The 22,195-nt window shown below is 38.8% G+C and overlaps 1 protein-coding gene across 6 annotated transcripts in view; it reads left to right on the top strand.

The window, feature by feature from the left end:
- Nucleotides 1-1,940: 1,940 nt before the first annotated feature.
- itga7 (integrin, alpha 7) overlaps nucleotides 1,941-22,195 on the top strand; it is a 36,103-nt gene continuing 15,848 nt past the window's right edge. For 3 of the 6 annotated variants that reach the window (XM_087800719.1, XM_087800718.1, XM_087800722.1), the window contains exons 1-5: nucleotides 1,941-2,391; nucleotides 18,728-18,855; nucleotides 18,943-19,022; nucleotides 19,100-19,355; nucleotides 20,659-20,790. In XM_087800719.1, the coding sequence (XP_087656845.1) occupies nucleotides 2,174-2,391; nucleotides 18,728-18,855; nucleotides 18,943-19,022; nucleotides 19,100-19,355; nucleotides 20,659-20,790 (814 nt within the window). In that variant the 5' untranslated portion in view covers nucleotides 1,941-2,173. Of the gene's footprint in view, nucleotides 2,392-18,727; nucleotides 18,856-18,942; nucleotides 19,023-19,099; nucleotides 19,356-20,658; nucleotides 20,791-21,177; nucleotides 21,286-22,195 lie in introns of all 6 variants that reach the window. The other 3 variants (XM_087800721.1, XM_087800720.1, XM_087800723.1) reach the window with 2 other exon arrangements.

The following is a 22,195-nucleotide window of genomic DNA, read 5'->3' as shown; positions in this document are numbered from 1 at the left end:
AGGTCTGGTCCAGGCTGTGGTCTAGCCTCAGCAAGGAGGCCCAGATTTCCTTCTCCTTTGCTTCTTAGTCCAGCACTTTTGGAAGGACTTTAAGGAACTCCAAGGCCAGTAGTTGTTGTTAGTTTTTATAGGAACCAATCTTGGGTCCTGTTAAGAGGATGATAGAAAGTCTACAGAGGGTTTTTCACCTACAGTACGTCGTAAATTTGAAGTAAACCCGGAGAATGGAGATACTTGGGTGTATAAACGCTGGGCTGAATGAACTTAGACAGGAATGGAGAGATAACCAAGACCACAGCAAAGGACTAAAGGAAAGGACTTGATCAGCAAGGAAGGACAAAATATTTCGAAAAGTTTTGTTTTATTGGCAATGCAGACCCTTATGTGTTGGTCTGCTAGTCTTGGACCAATGATGACCTATGACAGTCCTCCATCTTTAATCTAATGTCAAACTCTTTCTGACTCACCCACTTGTTTCAAATGTAAAAGTCTTCCTCTCCAAGATGCAGTAAGTCACTCATCATGATGATGTTTTGAATTTATTACTTTATAAAGTTTTCCCCCCGTCTGATATGTTGGCGAACAAGAGGTTACGAGAGCAAAGTCCATTATGACGTTATAATGGCTTCCATCCTCATTGCTGTTTAAATGGTAGAAGTAATGTATAAATAACTTTTGATTGTATCACTATTATGTTTGTTGTTTTCATGTAGCTAGTCTCCTGGTTTAGCGTAGCATTGACTATCTTAAAATAATCTTTGTTAGTTTCTTTATGTTTATTTGTCTCCAAAGTAAACTAAGTAATTCAGTGCCACGGAAATATTCAATGGTTTATTTTAACATTCCAAACCTTTTTCAACCTGTTTTTTTTCCATTAAAACATTTTTTAATTTATTTTAATAATCATTTCTATATTAAAATGTTTGATTTGTTTTTATTTAATAATTTAATTAAATCATTGTATATTGAAAGGATACTTTATCTTTTAAATGAGCAAATAAAATTGATTTTATTATCGGATGGCAACATTATACCAACATTTTAATATAGAATTTAAAACACTACGAATTAAGAAATATTGAATTTAGAACATTTATTTTTTGATTATTGGAATAAGATTCTCAAACTCTTTGTGTAAAAGAAAATTAATTAATTAAATTAATAAATCATTATTAAAAGAAGAAAAAAAAGAAGCAATTATTTGAAAGAAATAATAATGAAATGCTTTCAATACAATAAAATATGTCAAAGTTACGTTATATTTAACCATTCAATGTGGAACTTATTGAAGTCAACCATTCAAAATTGTGATGGCACAGACGTACTTCCACACAAACAGACCAGGATCGTCAATGTATGTCAGTCGAATTCACAAACTTTGTCACACTTCTCTTCACTTTGTTGGACGAGGCTGAAGTGCAACTGTTTGTGTTTTATCACGTTCAAAACAGTGGAGGTGACAGCTGCGACTCACGAGCCGGCGCCAAAAACCAGCAGCTGTAAACATTCACATTTTAAAATCCCACTTTCCACATGATTTAAGGTCAGAAGAAGCTCTTCATGGTCACGTCTTCCACCGTCGTCCTTCCTGTGTTCTCTTCTAAAATCACCCGGGGGTCACCGAACACATTTCTGCCTCTCCCAGATTCATTCCTTCGCCCGGGAAAAGTCAAAAGTCAGCGCGCTAAATCCCAGATTAAGGATTCTTTTTCAGAAGCTTATTTATCTTCAAAGTCCTCTCAATAAGTAGCGCCGGCTGAGATTTTTAAGGAGCAACTTCTCGAGGAGTAAAAACTTCGACTCAACGGTCTCGCCTCCTCCTTTATTCAAAAAAAGTACCTTGACAACCTTGTTGGCATTTTGGCAGCAGTCCCTTGAGTGTTGATGTCAGCTGAGAGGAGGGGGAGGCGAAGGCTAGAGTGAGGAGGGGGAGGAGTGAGCGGGCTATTCAAGGCACTTGTCCTCTGTCTCCCCGCGAGCACTGGAGTAGGGGGAGGCGCGTAGACGTTAAGAGGACCACACTTGCACCAGAAGCCAACATGAGCACATTTTCTCAGCCTGTTCTCCAATCTGACAGAGAGATCTGAGATCACAGGAAGGAAGGAAATCAGGATTGTACCTCTTTTTTTTTTTGATCACCCACTCTTGATCCAGTTCTTGATCTGAACCTGCCATGGCTGCCCCCGTGGGACGAGACGGGAGCAGCGTCCCACTCTCATCTTGCACCCTTCAAAGCTGGACTATCCTTCTCTGCACACTCTTTCTCCACCAGCAGGTCTGCGGCTTTAACCTGGACACCACGCACACACTCCACAAGCTGGGGGACCCCGGAACCTTTTTCGGGTTCTCTCTGGCACTTCATCAGCAGCTAACGCCGGACCCCCAGAGCTGGTGAGTGTGAAGAAGGCGCAGACTTTTATGCCGCAGCAGAAAAAAATGTGCTTGATCATAGCAGAAGAGCAGGTTCTTGCCGCTGCTGCTGCTGCTGCTGCAGACAAGCAGTTTCCTGGGACGTCCCGGAGCGAAGCTGATCTAGTTGTTGAGTATTTACATCAGCTGTTCTCTGTCTTTGAGTGAGTCGGGATCAATCACAAGGTCCTCTCAGATACCATCATGAATAAGTGATGACACTAAATCTGTGTAAAGTGGCCCAAATTAACCTCCTCTCAAGCAAGTGCAGCGATGGACAACACCAGATGTCTCCACCATTGCAAAGAAAAGTCATAAAAAAAAACAATAAATCCAAATATCGACAGTTAATAAAATAAGAGCAAAGGGCTATATTGTGTACAAATGTCTCATCAATCAGTTTCCGAGCATAAATGATCAAGTACTTTCGCAGAAAAAGTTAATTTTAAGTATTTTATTGGGCAAAACTAAAAATATTATTGGATTAAAAATAGAAAAAAAAACTCCTTGTACATTTAAAAAAAGAGACGTTTTTTTAACCTTGGGAATTCAGGGTAAATGAGTGTTATAGTTTACGAGAAATAAATGACATAAATATTGGAAAAAATGTATTAATAATAATAGCGCATTTTATTTTAAGGTGCCTCTATGGACACCGAAGGTCACTGTACTTTTAAATCTGAAAAGCACATTTAAACATCATTAAAACTTTACAACATAAAATGAAAAAAATGTAATGAATACAACATGAACAGTTTATATAAATATACAAAAATGATAGTAATCATTCACACATATTTTCTAATTCAAATCCATTTGAAAATGTCTACTTTTTGATCGACCAATGTTTACCAAACCACAAATTTAAAAGCTGGTTATATATTAAAAATAATATAGTGAAGTATTTTAACATGTATTTACCCCTTAATTTTTTTTCATTTAACAAAACTCTGTAAAAATGTATTTTTTTATGGTGTAGATCCCCACTAAAAAGTCAGTTGAAAAAATAAATAAATATATATTTAACACATTTATTGTTAGGAAATAACTGTGATACAATGTGACTAAATAACATCAAATTAAAAAATATTGCTGTGTTTTCCACCTCTTGAACTCCAAATTTAACCGGTGTCTCCTCAGTTTACGTGGTGCCAGTCTCACCGTCGCCCGATGTGAGCTGAGCTATGACATCACAGACCTCCAGAGGAGCCTCTATAGAAACACTGTACTTTTTTTTAAAAAAGGCTGACCACTGGAGTATTTTGTTCATCTGCTGCATTAAAAAACACAGCAGTGCTCAATAAGTGGATGCTAACTGGAAGTGGCTGCTGAAAAACGGTGACGTCACATTGTTGAGAAATGAATAATCGTGCTGATGTCATCATGATTTGAGTTCCAATACAGATAATTACACTTTCCCTTAGAGTGTGAATCACACAAGTTTGTTAATATTTTTCACAATTGTTTGTCTTTATTAAAGTGGGAACTGAACTTCGACAGTGATATTGTTAGAACTCCCCAATGCCAAGCTAAGAAACTAAACAAATGAAAAATTGTTAATTCAATAAACATTTCTATGTTCAATGGAAAAGAGTTGAAAATAGTTTTAACATGCATTAAGTTTGCTCTAGAAAATTCATTCCTGCTTATTATTTAAAGATACCTGCTGTAAAACAAAGTCAAAACCCGCTCTCAGCCCAGATATTGGAAACTTTGTCATAGTTTTTAACAATTTATGTCATTGATGTTGGTTTTCAGCATTTAATCAGATCACTTTGAATAGCTTTATTGTTCTATTTGTATGTTTTTCACTTGAAATCAACCATTTTTCATACACTAACCTGTTTATTTCTTGTAGTACATTTGCTCGCACTATATCTTTCTTGGGATGAAGATCTAACTCATCCTGTATTAAAGTAGCAGCTAAAAAATAATAAAAAAAATTGTTAAATATTCCTTAAGATTAACACTTAGGGGGCCTTGGTTTTTCTACCATAGCAGTAGATTGAGACCAACATCTGACCCTATAGTTGTCGATGTTAACAGAGGTAGAGATGCACCTGTTGTATTAGTTCCATTTTTTTAATCCTCATGTTTGGGGCCTTTTTATGTTACAGGCTTTTTATTGTTTGCTGTTTTTGGGAAGAGACAATTAAATGAGTTTGCTCTAAAAATGATTGCTACTTACAAAAGTAACATTTGAAGACCAAAAATACAGACCTCCATCCCAGATTTGTTTTGAAATATTTAAGTTTTTTAGCACTTATACAGTATATATATATATAAATACATATATATAATATAAATCTGTAGGAGAATTGTAAGCTGTGGTTTTGCTCTATATAATATAAATATATAATGAGTTTTTAAATTGTATTTGTTGCTCACACAAATATAAATAATCTCTTCTCCTACTGAGGTTTTTATTGATTCATGTATTTTTTCTACATCATTGTTCCGTTCCGCACTAAAACTTTCTTGGTAAATAAGCTAACCTTCAACCGGACACTGGAGTTAGTGATGAAGCTTCATGAAGCAGTGTCACTATTTTCCGTGTCCACTAGATGGAGGCCTCTGCACATCACATCATTTTTAAACGGATGGCGCCACCTACTGACCTCTAAACAACTTGACACTGCTTCATGAAGCTTCATCAGCGCACCACAACTTGGAGTAAAGCTGCAAAAAAAAATCAACCTGTAACACACAAACTATTGCCACAGATCTCAGCATTTCGAGGAACCAAATGCCAGTTGTTGCTCTTTCATACGGGAAGAGATGTTTCATGCATTTGCAAAATATTGTTCCCCAATGAATAGAAGATTCCATTTCATGTTTGAGCTCTTCTATTGTTCAGATCTGGGTGTTTTATTTCACTCCAGGTCTGGTCATCATCCCTGCTCACTTACACGTCATGAAACCATTTGCCTGAATCTGTTTGTAACGGGATGCTTGTAAGAGACTCTTAGTTGTGAAGAGGACGGCGTCTGCGTCGCCTGTGGACTCTGTGTCGATCTCATTGTAAGCTGTTGCCATTTGACTCGGTGTTTGAAAACGATATTGCTGCTTTTGATGATGTGACCACTGCTTACTCACCGTCGTGTCACTCCCGGCACAGAGTGTTACTGTAAGGGCTTCGTCATCGGTGGAGTGTCGCCCTCTCCGGCCCGGGCGCCACATGATTTATCGGAGGCACAAGGAGAGAATTATGAAGGATCAGAGAAGCGCTGTGTGCTTCATCAAAGGCAGACATCTTAAAACCTCACATTGTTGTGGCAGATAAATGTAGCTCCCACACAGCTGGAGGGTTGTATCTCCGGGATCTGTCTTACAGTTACGACTCGGCTTCTATTCAAGGAGAGAGGAGAAGGTCAAAATACAAAACAGCTTTTCAGGGATGTGTTGAAAGGCTGGGAGACCAGACCAAACAGAAAAGAAGCAACAAACGTTTTTTAGTGTTGAGACCAAAGTAGACTCTGGTCTAGACCTTAGCAAAGTGAAGCCCCTCAACTCTATTTATGTGGCCCCCATGAGGTCATGTAGAAACTAAACTATTTTATTTTGATTTATTCAGTTTGATTTGATTTGGATTTTATACTTTTCCCTCCTTTATTTTTGCTTGATGGCCCCTCACGACAACCTCTGTATAAAATGTGGCCCCTAAGGAGATTGAACTGCCCACCACGAATGTAGACTATATAGACAAAAGGCCAGACTCTATTGTGTCAAGACATTACAAGGAGGTAACAGAACGCCCTGACTAGAGACAGAACAACATACTTGAAAGCTTGACATCAAAGAAGTGTTGGTATGGCCAGTGGGTGTTTCTTGGCTCAGTCATGGCTTAAAACATCAAATACTAATTCATACCAAATACATTAAATGATTTAATTTATCTCTCACGATCCTCCTCAGTTTCATCTCAAGCCGGGATGGCTTTGGATATCGAAGACGTTGGTTCAATCCCCGTACTCAGCGTTGCAATTTTACAAGGTTATTTTAGAGATATTGTCCTGATTGTCCAGGACTTGTGAACAGAAAGTAGATCCACCCAATACTTGGAATTCTATGATTTCCCAAAAAAACATTCTCTGCCAAATGCTTGCTAATGCCACACTTTAGGGTTAGCATAGCTAACGTAGCTTAATTTATTTTTGTGTTTTACCTTCTGCCCTAATATCTGTAAATCACTTTTCTCCTCACTTCACAACTGCTAATAGTTTATAGAGTTTTTATTGGTTTTTCATGCTAGTTACGTAACTGACAACGTTTTACACAATAACATTTCTGTTTGCTTTGAAAAACATTGCTGCGAAAAACAAAAATGAAGTGTTATTTCTCTTCTTGGTCTGCCATGCCGACCATTAGTTCTGCCATTTGACTCAAAAGTAGGTAGATATCATATATACTGCAGCAAACCTAACCAGCCCTGTCTATTATTTCATCATTACTGTAGTCACAAGCTTAGTATAGGCGTATGTAGGGGTAAAGAGTACTGTTTTTTTTTTTTCATAAATTTACTCAAGTAAAAGTCAAAAGTAAAGTGATTCAAAATCTACTCATAGAACTTTAACAACATACTCAAGCAAATGTAACAGATTAATGGTAACTAGTTCTGTGAATTATATCGTTTTCTGCTTATTATGCAGAGTTGCCTCTGGCAAAATAACACACCCCTCCTACGCTTCTGACAAGTGTTGCCGGAGAAGTCAGGGGCCGAAGTTCTTCATGCCAACAAAGGGCCACGTGGATATCAAGTCCATTGTAAGGGTGCAAGGCTCTGTATTGGTTGGAGGTTTAGTCCTTATGGAAAACCAAGTTAGCATTATAACAGTTCAACCTTTCCATGTTTGTGTTGTTGTTCTTCTTGTGTGCAATGGTACTAGCATTAGTCTCAAACCAGATCCTATCTCAAGACTAGACCCTATCTTAAGACCAGAGCCTATCTCAAGACTAGACCCTATCTCAAGACCAGAGCCTATCTTAAGACCAGAGCCTATCTCAAGACCAGAGCCTATCTCAAGACCAGAGCCTATCTCAAGACTGTTAAATCTGGAGTAGGTGTCGGTATGTTGCACTCGGAGTGGTAGGTATCCCTAAAGTGGCGTCTCTGACGCCTGTAAACATTAACCCTTTTGCTCGTTGTCGTCAGGCAACATAATCTCGGAGTGGATCTCTCGCTGCTGTTACACAGACTCGAGGGCATTTGAGTCTCAGTTATGCGCAACCGCTATTAATACTGCGATGAGCGGTGCTTCCTCTAATAGTTCACTGACCTGTGGGGACAGGAAGTGGAGTTGGTTTACCCGTCAGCTGTCAATCACTGCAACCACTTATGTGTGATTTAATGAATGAATGGGTCATCCGATAATTATTAATTATTTATTATAGTCATAGTTTCTGCTCTACTTTCTTTTGAAAAGTCAAGAGATGGTTCACCAGTTCTTCACTTGTTTGCCAACGAAAGCATGAATACATGTCCTTGAAATACATTTCTTGGGAATCACAAACTATCATTTATGTTGGGGATTTCCTTCTGGGTCTTCCTGATGTTTGCCTAAAGGAAACTCCATACGCCCCAATTCCAGGAGGCAGTTAAGGAAAGCAACCATCACAACATAAATAAAAACATAGAATGAATTACAAGCGACACAAGGGACATTAAAAACGTATGATTTTATCCAGACACGATCATGGTGAGGACTGTGGCAGAATAACGAGATGTTATTCCAGGACGATCATTAAGTTAAGCTCTCTTTTTATTGCCTCGCTGTAATCCCCGAACGAGCACATTCAGATCAGATCACAATGTGCTTGTGTTTCTTCCCGTGTTCTTGTCTTGCATGATTAATATCTCTTCATAGCGTCATCCCTTTCTGTTATGTGACGCTAATATAGAAATGAAGCAACAAACTTCAGGTACATTTTATTGCAACGGTATATTTACTTTTAAACTTTCAGGATCCTCAGTTGATGGATGAATGAACTCGATTTAACCAAGCAAAAGTAAATAAATGCTATCTTTAGCAAGGGTCTGTTCAATGTAGGCTCATAAGCACAGCATCGCTATTTAGACGTGCTACCTATTTTTTTTAAGTCTGTCAAGGAGGTTTTGTTATTGTCATTTATGTGTCTGTGACCAAAGTATCTTGATATAAGAGGAATGGATTGCAATTAAACCAAAAGACAAGATCATATAAGGGGTGATCTAGACTTTATTTGAAACAGAAATAATGGATTTTCCCAACAAAAAATTGTCCCAAGAGATCAAAGTTTGATCCATTCCTCAGTCTCTGACATGAGTGTGCGTTCCTTGTTTACTTAGCATGATGTGCAAGCTAGCTCTGGAATGCTACTGCCTCCTGATGTTCCATGAGACTCATTTCAATTGGAATTATGTAACTAAAGAAAGAGAAGGACAGAAATATTGTATTATATTCAACACGGTGAACTGTGTGGAAGAGGTTTTGTTCTAGTTTTAACACTTACAGCATTTACCACAATGACTTATTACGATATATATATTTTTGTTTATTTTTTATTAATAACTACAGAGCATTACTTATCAATAGCTGCTCCGTTTAGTTTTCATTTGTCTTGTACATCTGTGTGCCAACAAGCCTGTGCATAACTCCTCTGCACATTCAACGCACAATGAGACATTTCTAAAGGCTAATTTGCATTTAAATAGCCGAATAAAAGACACTTTTCCACCCCTCGCCTCAGAGTCGAGAGGAACTTTCCCCCCTCTCGCCCTCTCTTAATTCAATTCATGGTTTCTCCTGGACTGTCCCACAGTAACTCTAGCTGCTGAACCTCTATGGAGGCCATTCACGTGAAAGCCTTGTAAATGCAGGAGCTCTTCAATTGCACCACTTTTTTTTTTATTAGAGAGATCAGTCAGGGCTAAGTGTATTGGCTACACACTCACGCACACACACATTCAGGGGACGGAACTACTCCCTCCCTCTGGCTCCACCATTCCACCACTGCCCGGGGCCTGACCAGGACAAAAGCTCGGTGGGAAGCTCTTCGGTCCTGGACCACAGCTTTCAGGAGTATTACTCTGTCGACCACGTGTGCTCTGCAGCTTTTGAACAAACATTTAGAACTTAGATATTCCTCATGGAGAAGACTATATTTCCCAACACATTTTAGACTGGATGCACTACATTTAAGGCTTAATGTACACATTTAAAACACAAGTTCTTATGTTTTTAAAATATCTTAAATTTGACATTTTAACCTGTAGGTTTGGGATATAATTGGAGATTTACACACTTTACATTCTAGAAATATACAAAGATACAAAGTGTTACAGTGACTGTAGTTAGGATCTTCTATGTAAATTAAATATAATTTTGACTGCTTCAGACCATGGCTCCTGCAAGGGTATGACAAATGTCATCTTCTGTCTGGGTTGTCACGTAAAGAAACAATGTCTTTGTAAGATGCAAGTGTGGAATTAGAGACTGTGGGTTTAAAGCACATTTTTGATGATAAAGCAAAACAGAAACCAAAATAAATTACAGCATCAAGGGTGTTCATTTCATAATGAACTTTTTTACCTGTGGTTGAATATGAATTTGACATTAATATCTTAAGAGCCAACACTATGTGTGGTTTTCCGAATATTTGGAATTTTCCATGTTCAGGAAAAATCGTCGAAAGAGTAGCTCTATATTTAAAATGACTTGAAAAGGAAGTTTCTTTCTTTTTCTTTTTTTTTTAGATATGCCACTTTAATGCTAGTCTCTTATATAGTTTATTTTATTTTATAAATCTATGTCAAATCTATGTCAAATCTCTTTTTCATTATTTTTATTCCGTCATCATTATGAAAACTGTGTTGTGTTTACATTGGCAATTAAAGTATTTCTGAATTGGATATTTACAACGCTATACTGTGACACTTAAAAAATATTTTGTAATCAATTAACTAGAAGTACCGGTTTGACATCAACATTCCCCTTAATCGTCAAACGATTGTTTAGCTTTGTAATAAATCACGTCCTGATATATTTAATTATCATGATTCAGCTTCATCTATAGGCACAAATCTCCTAAAGTATCCAGAGGTGACTCCTGCATCACCCCAATATCATATCATGCGTACGGGGGGGAGGGGTCCGACACACACACAAGCTACAGGGATGAATAAATCACGACATGCTGACCCTCTGATTAAATGTGTGTGTGTGTGTGTGTGTGTGTGTGTGTGTGTGCCTGATAAAGACGCAGTTTAATCAATTAGCAGATGAAAACTCATGGCAGTGCGGAGGTCAGTGGACGACCGTAAACATCAGGATATTACAAGTCAGATGATTTTCATGACAAAGAAAACACACATCAGGGATATTGTGAATTCACAGTATGACTGGAATATATTGAAATCCATTAGTAGCTTCCTCCTCCCTAGATGTGCAATTAAAAATCAAATTGATTCATTCCTATTCTCTCAACACACCTTTGCCCTGATATTTCCACGCAGAGCAAGAAGCATCTCAATGAGTAATTCAAGAAGAAGAAAATCAGGATCAATAAGAAACAGATGTGACTCTTTGTTCTGCTCATAGGTTGTTTCTGAGGGTCAGTCACTGAAGCTCCTACATGTCTGGAAACATCTACTTACTTGATCAATACTGGAGGAGGCTGGTTTGATGTGCAGTGTTTGGTTTCAAGGGTTTTGGGGTCAGACATGAACCGCATTATTAGTTGATGGTAGATAAGAACATATTTTAGAACTCACTTCATGATTTATATGTGTATTACACATCATGAAAATAAACATTTATTGTATCAAATCTATAGTGAACTAATACATAATGTCACAATAATAGTTATTACCAAAATATAATAACAACAACATAAATAATAAAAATAAATAAATGGAAACCAAAGGACATTACGTAATAGTTAGTTATTAATTGATTAATTTTATAAGATTTTCGAGAAATTCACGGCACACTTACTCTTTAAGTTGTTTCCACCTTTGGTCGCTCAAATAAGTCGAAGAAAAAATCACAACTTGAGGTAAAAAAAACACACCGCTTTATCCCTTATCGGGGTAGTGGGGAGAATTGAGCCTATCCCAGTAACATAGGGCGAGAGGCAGGGGACACCCTGGACAGGATGCCAGTCTGTCCCAGGGCACGCAAAGACAGACAACCATTCACGCACACTTAGTTATCAATCAACCTCTGTATGTTTTTGGACTGTAGGAGGAAACCGGAGTGCCCGGAGTAGACCTACACAAGACAGGGAGAACATACAAACTCCACACAGAGAGGTTGTCTCGGCCTGGAATCGAACCAGCAACCTTCTTGCTGCGCCGCCGAGCGCCCCCAAAAGACAGCTTAAAATCCAATATATTATAAAATATGGTAGAAATGGGAAAATGCAGCTCCTGTCTTTGATATAATTCTATATACCAATTGATATCCTTTCCTAATTACTAACACATTACGCCAACAGTCCCATTCTGTATTGCAACAGTTACAATCGGAAGATAAAATCTAACTTATATTCCTGATAAAACAGTTTTTGTTGAAGTGAATGTATTATCTTTTGATATGTCTGTGTATAAATTTGACACTTCTATTTGTTCAGGCTTTTCCTTGATTTTCTGGAACTCCTGTTGTGTTATCAGTTTTATCTTGATCCTTAAAATATATACTTTATTGAATATTGTTTTGATTGTTTAAGCGCTTTGTGACCCTGGTCTAGAAAAGCGCTATACAAATAAAAATGACTTACTTACTTTATGTACAATACATTGTACATATGTAACAATACCATTAGGGTTTATTTGTTTTATTTACTAACTTATTTATATCTTATTTTCTTGTTTTATTTTGATTTTATTCATACTATATTGGAGTCAAACTTCAACACTTTTATTTATTTCATGTCAACTTTGTATTGTCCTGAGTCTATGTGCAAGAGAGAACTTCTCTTTCCTTCAGATAATCTTCCAACGTAACACAAAACAATGAGCAGAACCTCGAAACAGGAAGTTGAGTCATGTACGTGGGCATTGAACCCATGGGGTCCCGAGGGCTCTGCACGGGCAGCTGTCTCCGTCCCTCTCATGGCCGGACCTCGTCGCGCTTCAGCCGACCACTTTCCCCTCCCCGTGTGGTGTGACAAAAGAGATGTTTGTGGACATGATGATTCACCTCATTCTCAGCTGCTGCCCCCTCGTCACAGGTGTGGAAGTGAACAACTCTGGGATGTTTTACGAGCGGGATCGTCTGGTTGCTCACCGCGTTGATCCTGCGTTTGCACAGTTGCCGCGTGTCCTTCGGTTCATCTCATCGTGAAATCATTTTTTTTTTATCCTTTTCTGGACTATTCTTAACTCTCGCATGCCTGCACGTGTTGTCCTCCTGCGCGTATGCGTTTGTGCGTCTAGGTCAGAGGTCACGGCCGAACAACAGAAGCGCTAAAGCGTCTCGCCCTCACGCTGATCCCACAGAGCGGCGGCCTATAGAGCCGCAGCCTCGTGGACGCACGGATGTGAAGAGAGATTACATTGAAATGTGACGGAAGGAATTCTGCGTCGTGAACGACCCACGGCATCAAGAACGCGTCTTAGAGGAGCGTTGATGATTCTTCTTCAGAGCTTCAAAAAAAAGGCTTTTAAAATGAAACATCTTGGTCGATATATATATCAGCCTCTCTGGCGTCTCAGTGTCGCAGTGATCGATATCCATTTATAGTGGGCAATTTTCTTTGGATTTCGAGAAAAAAACCAACATTTTTCTTTTATTTAAATGGTAACGTAACTCTAAAAACGTCAATAGCTCTATCGTGCATTCCAAACTTTTTTGACTCATGAAGTTATTTTAAACATTTCCCAACATGAGTTTGAATTTCCAATCGAGAACCAAACATTTGCTAGACAAAGTATCCTATTTTAAACTCTCCATATTGAGATCAGAAGTTACAAAGACTCCTACAGTCTTTGTTTTAACTCTATATTGCACAATAAGAATTGAACCATGAACATTTACGATAACTTCTGCAGTAGGTATCTAAACTTAGACTAGATTCACCTGTTAGCTACTCAAGAAGTTTTCTGGTTTATCAGTACAAAAGCTGTTAATGGACACGAGTAAAAGAATCAGAAACTAAAAGCAAAACATCTTCACTGTAACCTCTTTTCACTTTCACTGCCATTTTATTCTACAGATTTTTAACCATTCGTTTTTACTGCATTATGTGATTTCATTGTATTGTTTCTCATTTTAGCTGCAAAGTGTTTTTGAGAGTCATGAAAGTAGCTCTTCAATGAAATTCATTATTAATATTATGTGTTACGATGTGCGCTTTGATGGTAATAATAATATATAATAATATAATAATATATATATTTATATAGCAATATATATGGTAAAGATCTGCTGAACACATGCTGCTGCAGTGATGAGTTCAATGAGAGGGAGTGAGATACAGGGAGTTGAGAAGTCGTATGGTGTTTATGGAGATAGACAGTCGTGGATTTGGATGTTTTTTTTTCTCGTTTTTTTAATTTTAAAGGCTTGTCGGATGGTTTTATTTGACATTTCTCATCGTTAGTCACTCAAAACAATTTAAGTTCAGCAACTGTTTTAAGTCCTACAAGAACACATTGTACCTATCAGATGTCAGACAAGTAAATGATATGTATTATTGAAAATATGTAAAAAACAAAATCAAATTTACCATCTTATGAAATAAAATGATACAATAAACCCACGTTATTCAAGGTAGGTTAAAAGGCATCTACATATCAAGTCAATTCATAAAATATAGGGACCCATTTTGGGGCCAAATTCTCAACATTTTCACTGAAAACTAACTAGTATTTCTAAGAATAGAAAATTGTGAAACAATGATTCGAAAAAAGCAAAGCAATTTAAAGATACCAAATGCTTGACTTTTTATTCCTGGGGGTTTTCAAAGTGTCTCCTCGCGGCCACAAGAGTTCGGTCCTCATTTAAAGGTTGCAAAGAAACGAATGAATTGATGAGTGAAAAAAGTTACTGGTATTAAGAGGGAAAGTGGTTAAAATGAAAATCTTGACTTTTGACAATTCTAAACTGTCCCTTTGACATGTTGCTTGTGCAAGTAAAAAAAAAAAAGTTGACAGTGATTTGAAGCTTCTTTGTTATATATGAAATCTACCGACACTTTGTCTGAGGGTCCGAGCAGTGGCGGGGGTGCAGGGCAGGAGAACAAGAAGGGAGTGGGGGAGGGAACGGAGGAGAATGAGTGTTGGGTCAATGAACAGAATCCAGAGTCTGTGCTGTGTTTAGTGGTGGTTAGTGGTCACCGGGAATCTTTTATACAGGAGAAAAATATGGTTTTAATGGCGCTTCAATGTTGAATGATGATAAAAGTCAAGAAAAAACATAAATGGGATGAAATTCGACACGTTAAAGCAAATTACATATTAAATAAATACTAATAAACACAAAGCTAATCCTATAAATTAACAATAAATAAATTATCACTGTACAATCTAACACAAGCAAAGGGTTTACAGGTCAATACTAATTTCTTTCTTCTTTTAAATGAGTTATTTTTTTCAAACAATCAATCTGTATATATTTTAAATGTTTTTTTCTTTTTTTAAGAAACATTTATTTACTGGGACAGCGGACTGTACTACAGAGAGTAGGGAGAAATAAGGACCAAAAGGAGCGATTCTGTCTCATTAGATTGAAAATGTAGAAAAATAAATAAGCAATATTTATATTATTGGCGTGGGAGCTTGTTTTTTTTTTGTGGACAATTTGATTCAGTAGAATTATGATAATGATAAAAAACGTGTGATTGACGCCCTGAAGCTGAAAGTCAGTCTCTCCCTCACCTGTTGCAGCTGTGTTTGCAAGCGTCACAAGAGGAAAGATGAGCTCAGGAGTGGAGATGACACATTTTCTGACTCAGTGCGACACAATGAACCGCCACAGGTGTCTGTGTTGACTCAGTCGTGACATTTTATCCGTGTCCAATTGAGGGCATCTGCACACTTCATCCATTCACACTGTGATCGATGAACTAGTCCACTACTCCGTCCACTGAAGACGTTGGTACTTTTGGAATATTTCTTAGGATGTAATCTAGAGCCTCTTGAGTTGGATACTCTTAAAAAAAACTTCTCGGACCACTCAGTATAACAGCTGAACACTTAACCCTAAACTCTGACACCCTTATGTTTGTGTGTGTGTGTGTGTGTGTGTGTGTGTGTGTGTGTGTGTGTGTGTGTGTGTGTGTGTCTCTCGCTCTCTTTCTCTCTCTCTCTCTCTCTCTCTCTCTCTCACACACACACACACACAGAGAGCTCACAACAAGGAATGTTAAGCAACAAACTGATGTTATTGGTTTATTTTAACTGATAACTACTTTACTCACTTAAAGACATAAGATTTTGAATCATGAATAAAGTTTTATTCAATGTTATATATTTATACATATTTTCTGCAGCATTAAAATAGTTTATATATCAACTGAAACAAAAAATCTACTTATTTTGGCAGAGGTGACATGAAGGGGATTCATGCTTGATAACATTCTCACGTTGTGTGTTGTTAAGAACAGGGAGAAGGATAAGAAACGACTGGGTGGCAAAAATAGTGCAGGAAGATATATAGTTAGATTGCTAATGCTACACCAAACAGGAAGATGATAATGAACCAGTAAAGTTCAAACCTACGTTAAGTACTAAGTTTTCTTAAGTCATTGCTGAAATTAATGCAAAATTTCAATGGTAAGGTAGCATGGTGCTAAATCTGGTACAGCTATCTTTTTAATGTAACTGCACATTTTCCTTTTAAAATATACTGAACTGAACTAAAGTAGGCAGTCACAAAATCAGCTCAACAATATATGTGGATCCGTTGGGGAATAATATGAACAATGTTTTGTCAATTATCCTGTGAGAAATTTTACAAGTGGCTCCTCAAAACTAAAACAACAAACAGAAAGACCAAAAATGATTCTGTTTCATTTAATTTTTTTTTTTTTAAAGAAATAAAAAACAAGAACATGAAAGCAGCTTGGGACAAGCATTATGAACCATTTTTCCTGATGGATGAACATCAATGGATGAATGGATGGATGGAATGACGGATGGATGTAGGGCTTATGGATATCGAGGGATGCATGGATGGTTGGACGGATGTATTGGTGGATGGCGAATGGAGAGATGGATGTGTGGCGAATGGATAGATGGAAGATTAGATTGATGGATGGATGGATGGATGTATGGATTGACGGCTGGATGGATTGATGGATGGTTGCATGGATGAATGGATGATGACTGGGCATCAATGGACGGACAGATGGATGGATGGATGGATGGATGGACGGACGGATGGATGGATGGGTCAGTGGACGGACGGACGGGTGGATGGATGGATGGATGGATGCATAGATGGATGGATGGACGGACGGATGGATGGATGGAAGGAAGGCTAATACATGGCTATGGAAGGGACCTTAAATATAACTCTCTCTCTGATATCAAAAATAAACACAGCAATTAAAATATTTCTTTGAGTGTTTAAGTTGCTGGGATTATCATCTGCACTTGAGTTTGAAGTCTCGAGTCTGAATAAGCTTCAAATAATGCTCTGCATCAATCACACTCGTCTCCATCATCGCGCATGAAGGTCACTCGGCTGCTGCTTCCCACTCCAGTGCAGCTGACTGAGGCCTGTCTGAGCGCTTATGTGTCCACATTTCTGTTTGGGTTCCTCTGCTATCAGCTTCCCTTCTCGTATTAATAGGCAAGAATAGTTTCCCAGAGGCGACCGGAGCTGATGTTTGAAAGTCTTCACATTCAGAACGAAGGTGGAAGTCGGTGCCGGACGGCAACACGTCGAGCTTTCTTAGAACGCCTTCATCATATTCATTAGTGCGTTCTAAACGATAAAAACACAATGATTTTTCGACACCACCGTCTCTTCTGTTGCTTGCGGCTCCTGTGCACTGGCCGTGGCTGACACTGTGAGGTGGAATGTTCTGTTTTTAAATAGCATCCTGGTCGGAATCAGCCACTCCTAATAAGGCCGAGGGCAGTAACTCCAGCCCTGAAATATCAGCAACCGCCGCTCCGAGAAGAAAGTGTTTCCTTCACCGCTGGTATCTAATGTGCCGTTGAAACCCCTGCTAGTGTTTTCTGCAGAGACTCGGCTCGGCTGAGATACCACAGGTGGCGCTGACGTGGAGTTTTAAATCAAGATAACATGACAGTGTGTGTAGCAACTGCAGGTGGTCTCGGCAGTATCTTAGTCGGCCAACAGCTCTGTTCCAGGCTCTGATCGCTTTCAGCAAACGGTTCTTCCTCAAGGACGTGTTTAATATGTTCAACAAGATCTTTGAACGTGTCCAGCTGGCTCAGGAATTGGATGCAATACTCATTTAAAGTGAGCGAAAAAACAAGATGTACTTCAATGTACATCGATATAGTATATATATATTTAAGTTTTTTGAGTTTTATCTCTATTTTTTCAATTAAACTGAGATTATGGAAATAGGAAGTCAATTAAATTATGTTTGTTGTTTGACAAGGCAAAAGAAAATGTATGTTTTTAGTCTTAGGGATGCAAAGACATCAATCAAAATCAGGTAAGCAAGGCTAAGAACTGAAATAATTGGTTCAATTCCACGTACGGCTATTACCGTGTACTTACCACACTAAAACCAAGTTACTGCAATGACTTAAAATGCTCTAAAGAATAATTCAATTACCAAATGATAAACATTTATTTGGCACTGACATTCCAACAATGCACCATATAAAATTGAATTGTATTGTATAAAAAGTACCCGGTGCCAGGAAGGTATAATGTGACTCAGGTACGATTACAGTACAGTGTTGACTTATTAACGAATAGACCAGCACCCGTGAAACAGGATTGTTATATCCGGTTTTGCGTAATTACAACATCCTTTTTTCGGCCGTGTTTTTTCAGTGATAAGATTATTTGGGTTTTGGAATTCCGAAAATACACTTTTCGGCAATTTTCGGCGGAAAATGCCCGGTTGCCGAAAATCCGGTCCCTTATAAGGATGCCTGGGGTCAGAACCTGTTTCATAGCAAACACTGGTTTCCTGTCATTTCCAAAGAGCATACATTTAAATGAATTGTTTAAAGTGAGTGGTCCGTCCCTCAGCGACCCCTGTGATGGATTGTCTTCTGCCTCTCAGGAAATGAAACCCGTTGGTGACTTCCGACCACTAAACAAATAGATTTTTTTTGTCTTTGCCACAAACCGTTCCACCGGGGATTTAAAACACACCCCGGTTAATATGTCTGATGTGGTTCTAGGATCCTGGTGGGGGCGCCGCGGGCGGCGGGACGAGGGTTGCTGAGGGGGACGAGACCAGGAGCCTTGTTCAAGTGTCCCATCACACCCGAGGAGTACGACTGTGAGCGAGTGGACATCGACGGGGATTGTAAGAGTCAAGATCACGCCTTTTATTTTTAAATTGTTGTATAATGTTCATCCCTTGATCAGCTCACTGAGATGTTTTCCCCTACAGTGAATTTGAGTCGGGAGAGCAAAGACAACCAGTGGTTGGGCGTCACCGTCAAGAGCCAGGGCATTGGTGGGAAGGTGGTGGTGAGTCCTGACACTTAAAAATGTATTTTTTTTACAAAGACAAACTGACTAAAGACAATCTCTCCGCCTCGAACCAGACCTGCGCTCACCTCTATGAGCTTAGACAGCGGGTAAATCTCCCTTCGGAGACGCGGGACCCCATCGGCCGGTGTTACGTCCTGAGCGAGGACCTGACGGAGCGAGACGACCTCGATGGAGGGGAGTGGAAGTTTTGCGAGGGTCGCCCTCAGGGACACGAGCAGTTTGGCTTCTGTCAGCAGGGTCTCTCAGTCAGTTTCACCCCAGACAAAAACTTCATTCTGTTTGGCGCTCCTGGAACATACAACTGGAAAGGTACAGTATTTCCCACTTCTTCATTGACCTCTGTTTTTGACTTTGTGTGAAGGTCGTTCCATTATGAAAAATTCCTGTTGGAGTTGATAGGTAATAACTCTAATGTATGGTGACCAATCTTTAAAAGGGGACACTACTACGTTGAGTGTAGTTGCATTTCTAACCGAGGCAATATTCTGCATATTCTGAATACCCAAAAACTAGTGATGGTCTGATGAAGCTTCATTAAGCAGTGCCATTATTGTCCACAAAATGGTGGTCTCTGTACTATTTCCCCTTGTTTTCAACAACTATTCTAATGGAACATCACATAATTACAAACTGATGGCGCCACCTACTGACCTTTGAACAACATGACACTGTTTCATGAAGTTTCATCAGCACACTACTACCAAAAAGACACTTAATCAGGAAAACAAAGTTGTGTTTTAGACAATATATCCATTTATCTAAAGCATTTTACAACAAGTTTCAGCACAATCATGGTCTGTAATAGGTTTGTATAAATATTCTGATTTTCAACAAAATATAATTGTATATCTCTATTCCCGTCTAGCTAATCCAGGAAAAACTGATGTAGTACCTTCTTCAGAAAAAACCTCTCTTGTGTCCATTATTTAACGATATATATAATATATAATAATGCAAACAAACAACAAAAAATAAATAGTAGCCTATTTGAAAATGTGTTTTTAGACCATTCCTCAAAATAATGTCTTTCATGGCAATGCAGAAAATGTAAATAATGCCTGAACAAGCCTAGCTAGCCTTGCTGGTGACAATAGCAGATCGTAAGAGATACATTCAAATGTATACATGGTTTATTTACCATGAATACAATGTTCTTTGATAACAGAACCATTTTTAAAATGTATAAATACATTTCTTATTAAAAGAGGAGATATGGTCACCCAATCTTATGCAACTTTGGGCTTCACAATAAAAACAATAACTATTTTACCTCCTTTTTTTTTAGATGTAAATCCTATAGTTTTAGTAAATTATTCCGAGCAAAATAAACCTCAACTTGTTTTAAAATTGACCACAACTCATGGAAAAGCTTTTAGCTTTGTTAGGACTGGAGCTAAGTTAGCTAGTTAGCGTGTTTACAATTTAACCGGATGTTGGTTAAAACAACATAAAATAGATGTTGCAGGCAATTATAAGTTAAAACATTTGCAGAACTACTAAAATTTCCTCCTAAATAATTCCTATAACTATAAAAATAAAATCTCCCACTTCTCTCGTGGCGCGCCGGTGCATGTCAATCACCATGTTGTTGCCTCACCCATTTATTTTCCAGGTGAAATGCGTGTTCAGCTTCTTAACCAGACCCTCCTCGACCTGGGTTTCTATGACGACGGACCCTACGAGGTGGCCGATCAGAAACAGCTCAATTCCAAGCTGATCCCTTTGCCCTACCACAGTTACTTGGGTAGGACTCGCCCTCCTCGCTCACTGCTGCTTGTGCACAGGCGAGGAAGAGAGAGGGCCGCTGGAGGACGACACCCGGGCTCAGACCCAAATATGTTCCAATGTTTGACGCCAAATCCTACCCAACAATTCTTAAAGCGGCCGGTCTGAGCCCGACTCGTCGTCCCTCCAGCAGGTGTCAAACGGTTTTGATGCAGATAGAACCGACTTTGTCACCTGAAAAGGCGAAACACGAATCAGTCACAGCTTGTCTCACCTGCGCCTCCTCTCCCCTCTTTCCTCTCTTTTCACCCCTCACCATTTCACCTCCCCCCTCACTACCCTCCACTACCATCCTCCCATCTCTCTTTCCTACCCTTTTTTTTTTTGTTGCCGCCCTGGGCCATAGGGCTCTTGTTCATGGCTAGCCCCGTTGAGGACGCGCTGCTGTACAAAACTCTGGAGCCGTCCAGTCGACCTACACCCTTTGAGGATGTAGCTCATAATAGCTACTTAGGTTTGTAGGCGTGAGGTGTTACTGTTTCAACCGGACTGGGCTTGTAGTGGAACCTTCCTGTCTGTCTTTGTCTGTTATTCCTGATTTTGTACCTAACAATATAGATTTAAATGATCTATATTTACAGACATTATGACCTTCAAGTGTTAAGAGGCAGCTATGATGGTTTCCTGGCATCGATAGCTGTCTCTTTTCATGGTCCAGTTTGTCTATTCTTGGTCTGTCCTTTGCATGTGTTTCTCTGAGAAAAATTCCTTGGGGTTTCTTCGGGCTAGTTTTCTCCTGAATAGCTTCGGAGGTTTTAAGTAGTGGCCGACTAACATTGGGTAGAGTATCCGGGTTATTAGTTATATGTTTGAAGTTTTGACGGACGATGTGTCACTAATCTGTTTCCAGTCAAGTGTTCCTAGCCTTTCATAACACAACCCTCTTTTTGCTTTTGAATATTTCTGGCTTTTTCTGCCCACTGAGTGTGTAGACGATGCATCTCCTCATACACATACCTTCTCTGCCTTCTAACCCCTGCCATATAGAGCCGTCTCCTTGACAACGCTAATACCCTCCTGACATTTTAGCCTTCATTCTAACGCTCACATGTTTTCATTGATCCTTAACAATAACTTACACATTAGCATGTTTACACAACCATTTTACACAGCAAAAACAGAAAGCCCACTGGATTTTTTCAAATGTCAATAAAATATTATTTTCCTCAACCAGGAAAGATATATTGTTTTTTTTTTTTAATTAAATAAAAAATGACAACCTTGATTAAATATGCTCATGATGATAAGAGCCAGTCCAAAGAGTGTTTTTTTTAGACACTGGACTCACAACTTTTACTTTTTAGACCAAAACCACAACATTTAGAGACTGATAACGTCATAGCCCAGTTTCTTTTACTTTGAAA

This window comes from Callionymus lyra, chromosome 10 (genome assembly GCF_982586985.1).
Source record: "Callionymus lyra chromosome 10, fCalLyr1.hap1.1, whole genome shotgun sequence".
NCBI classification, from domain to species: Eukaryota; Metazoa; Chordata; class Actinopteri; order Syngnathiformes; family Callionymidae; genus Callionymus; species Callionymus lyra.
This window is presented reverse-complemented; position numbering and strand designations above follow the sequence as displayed.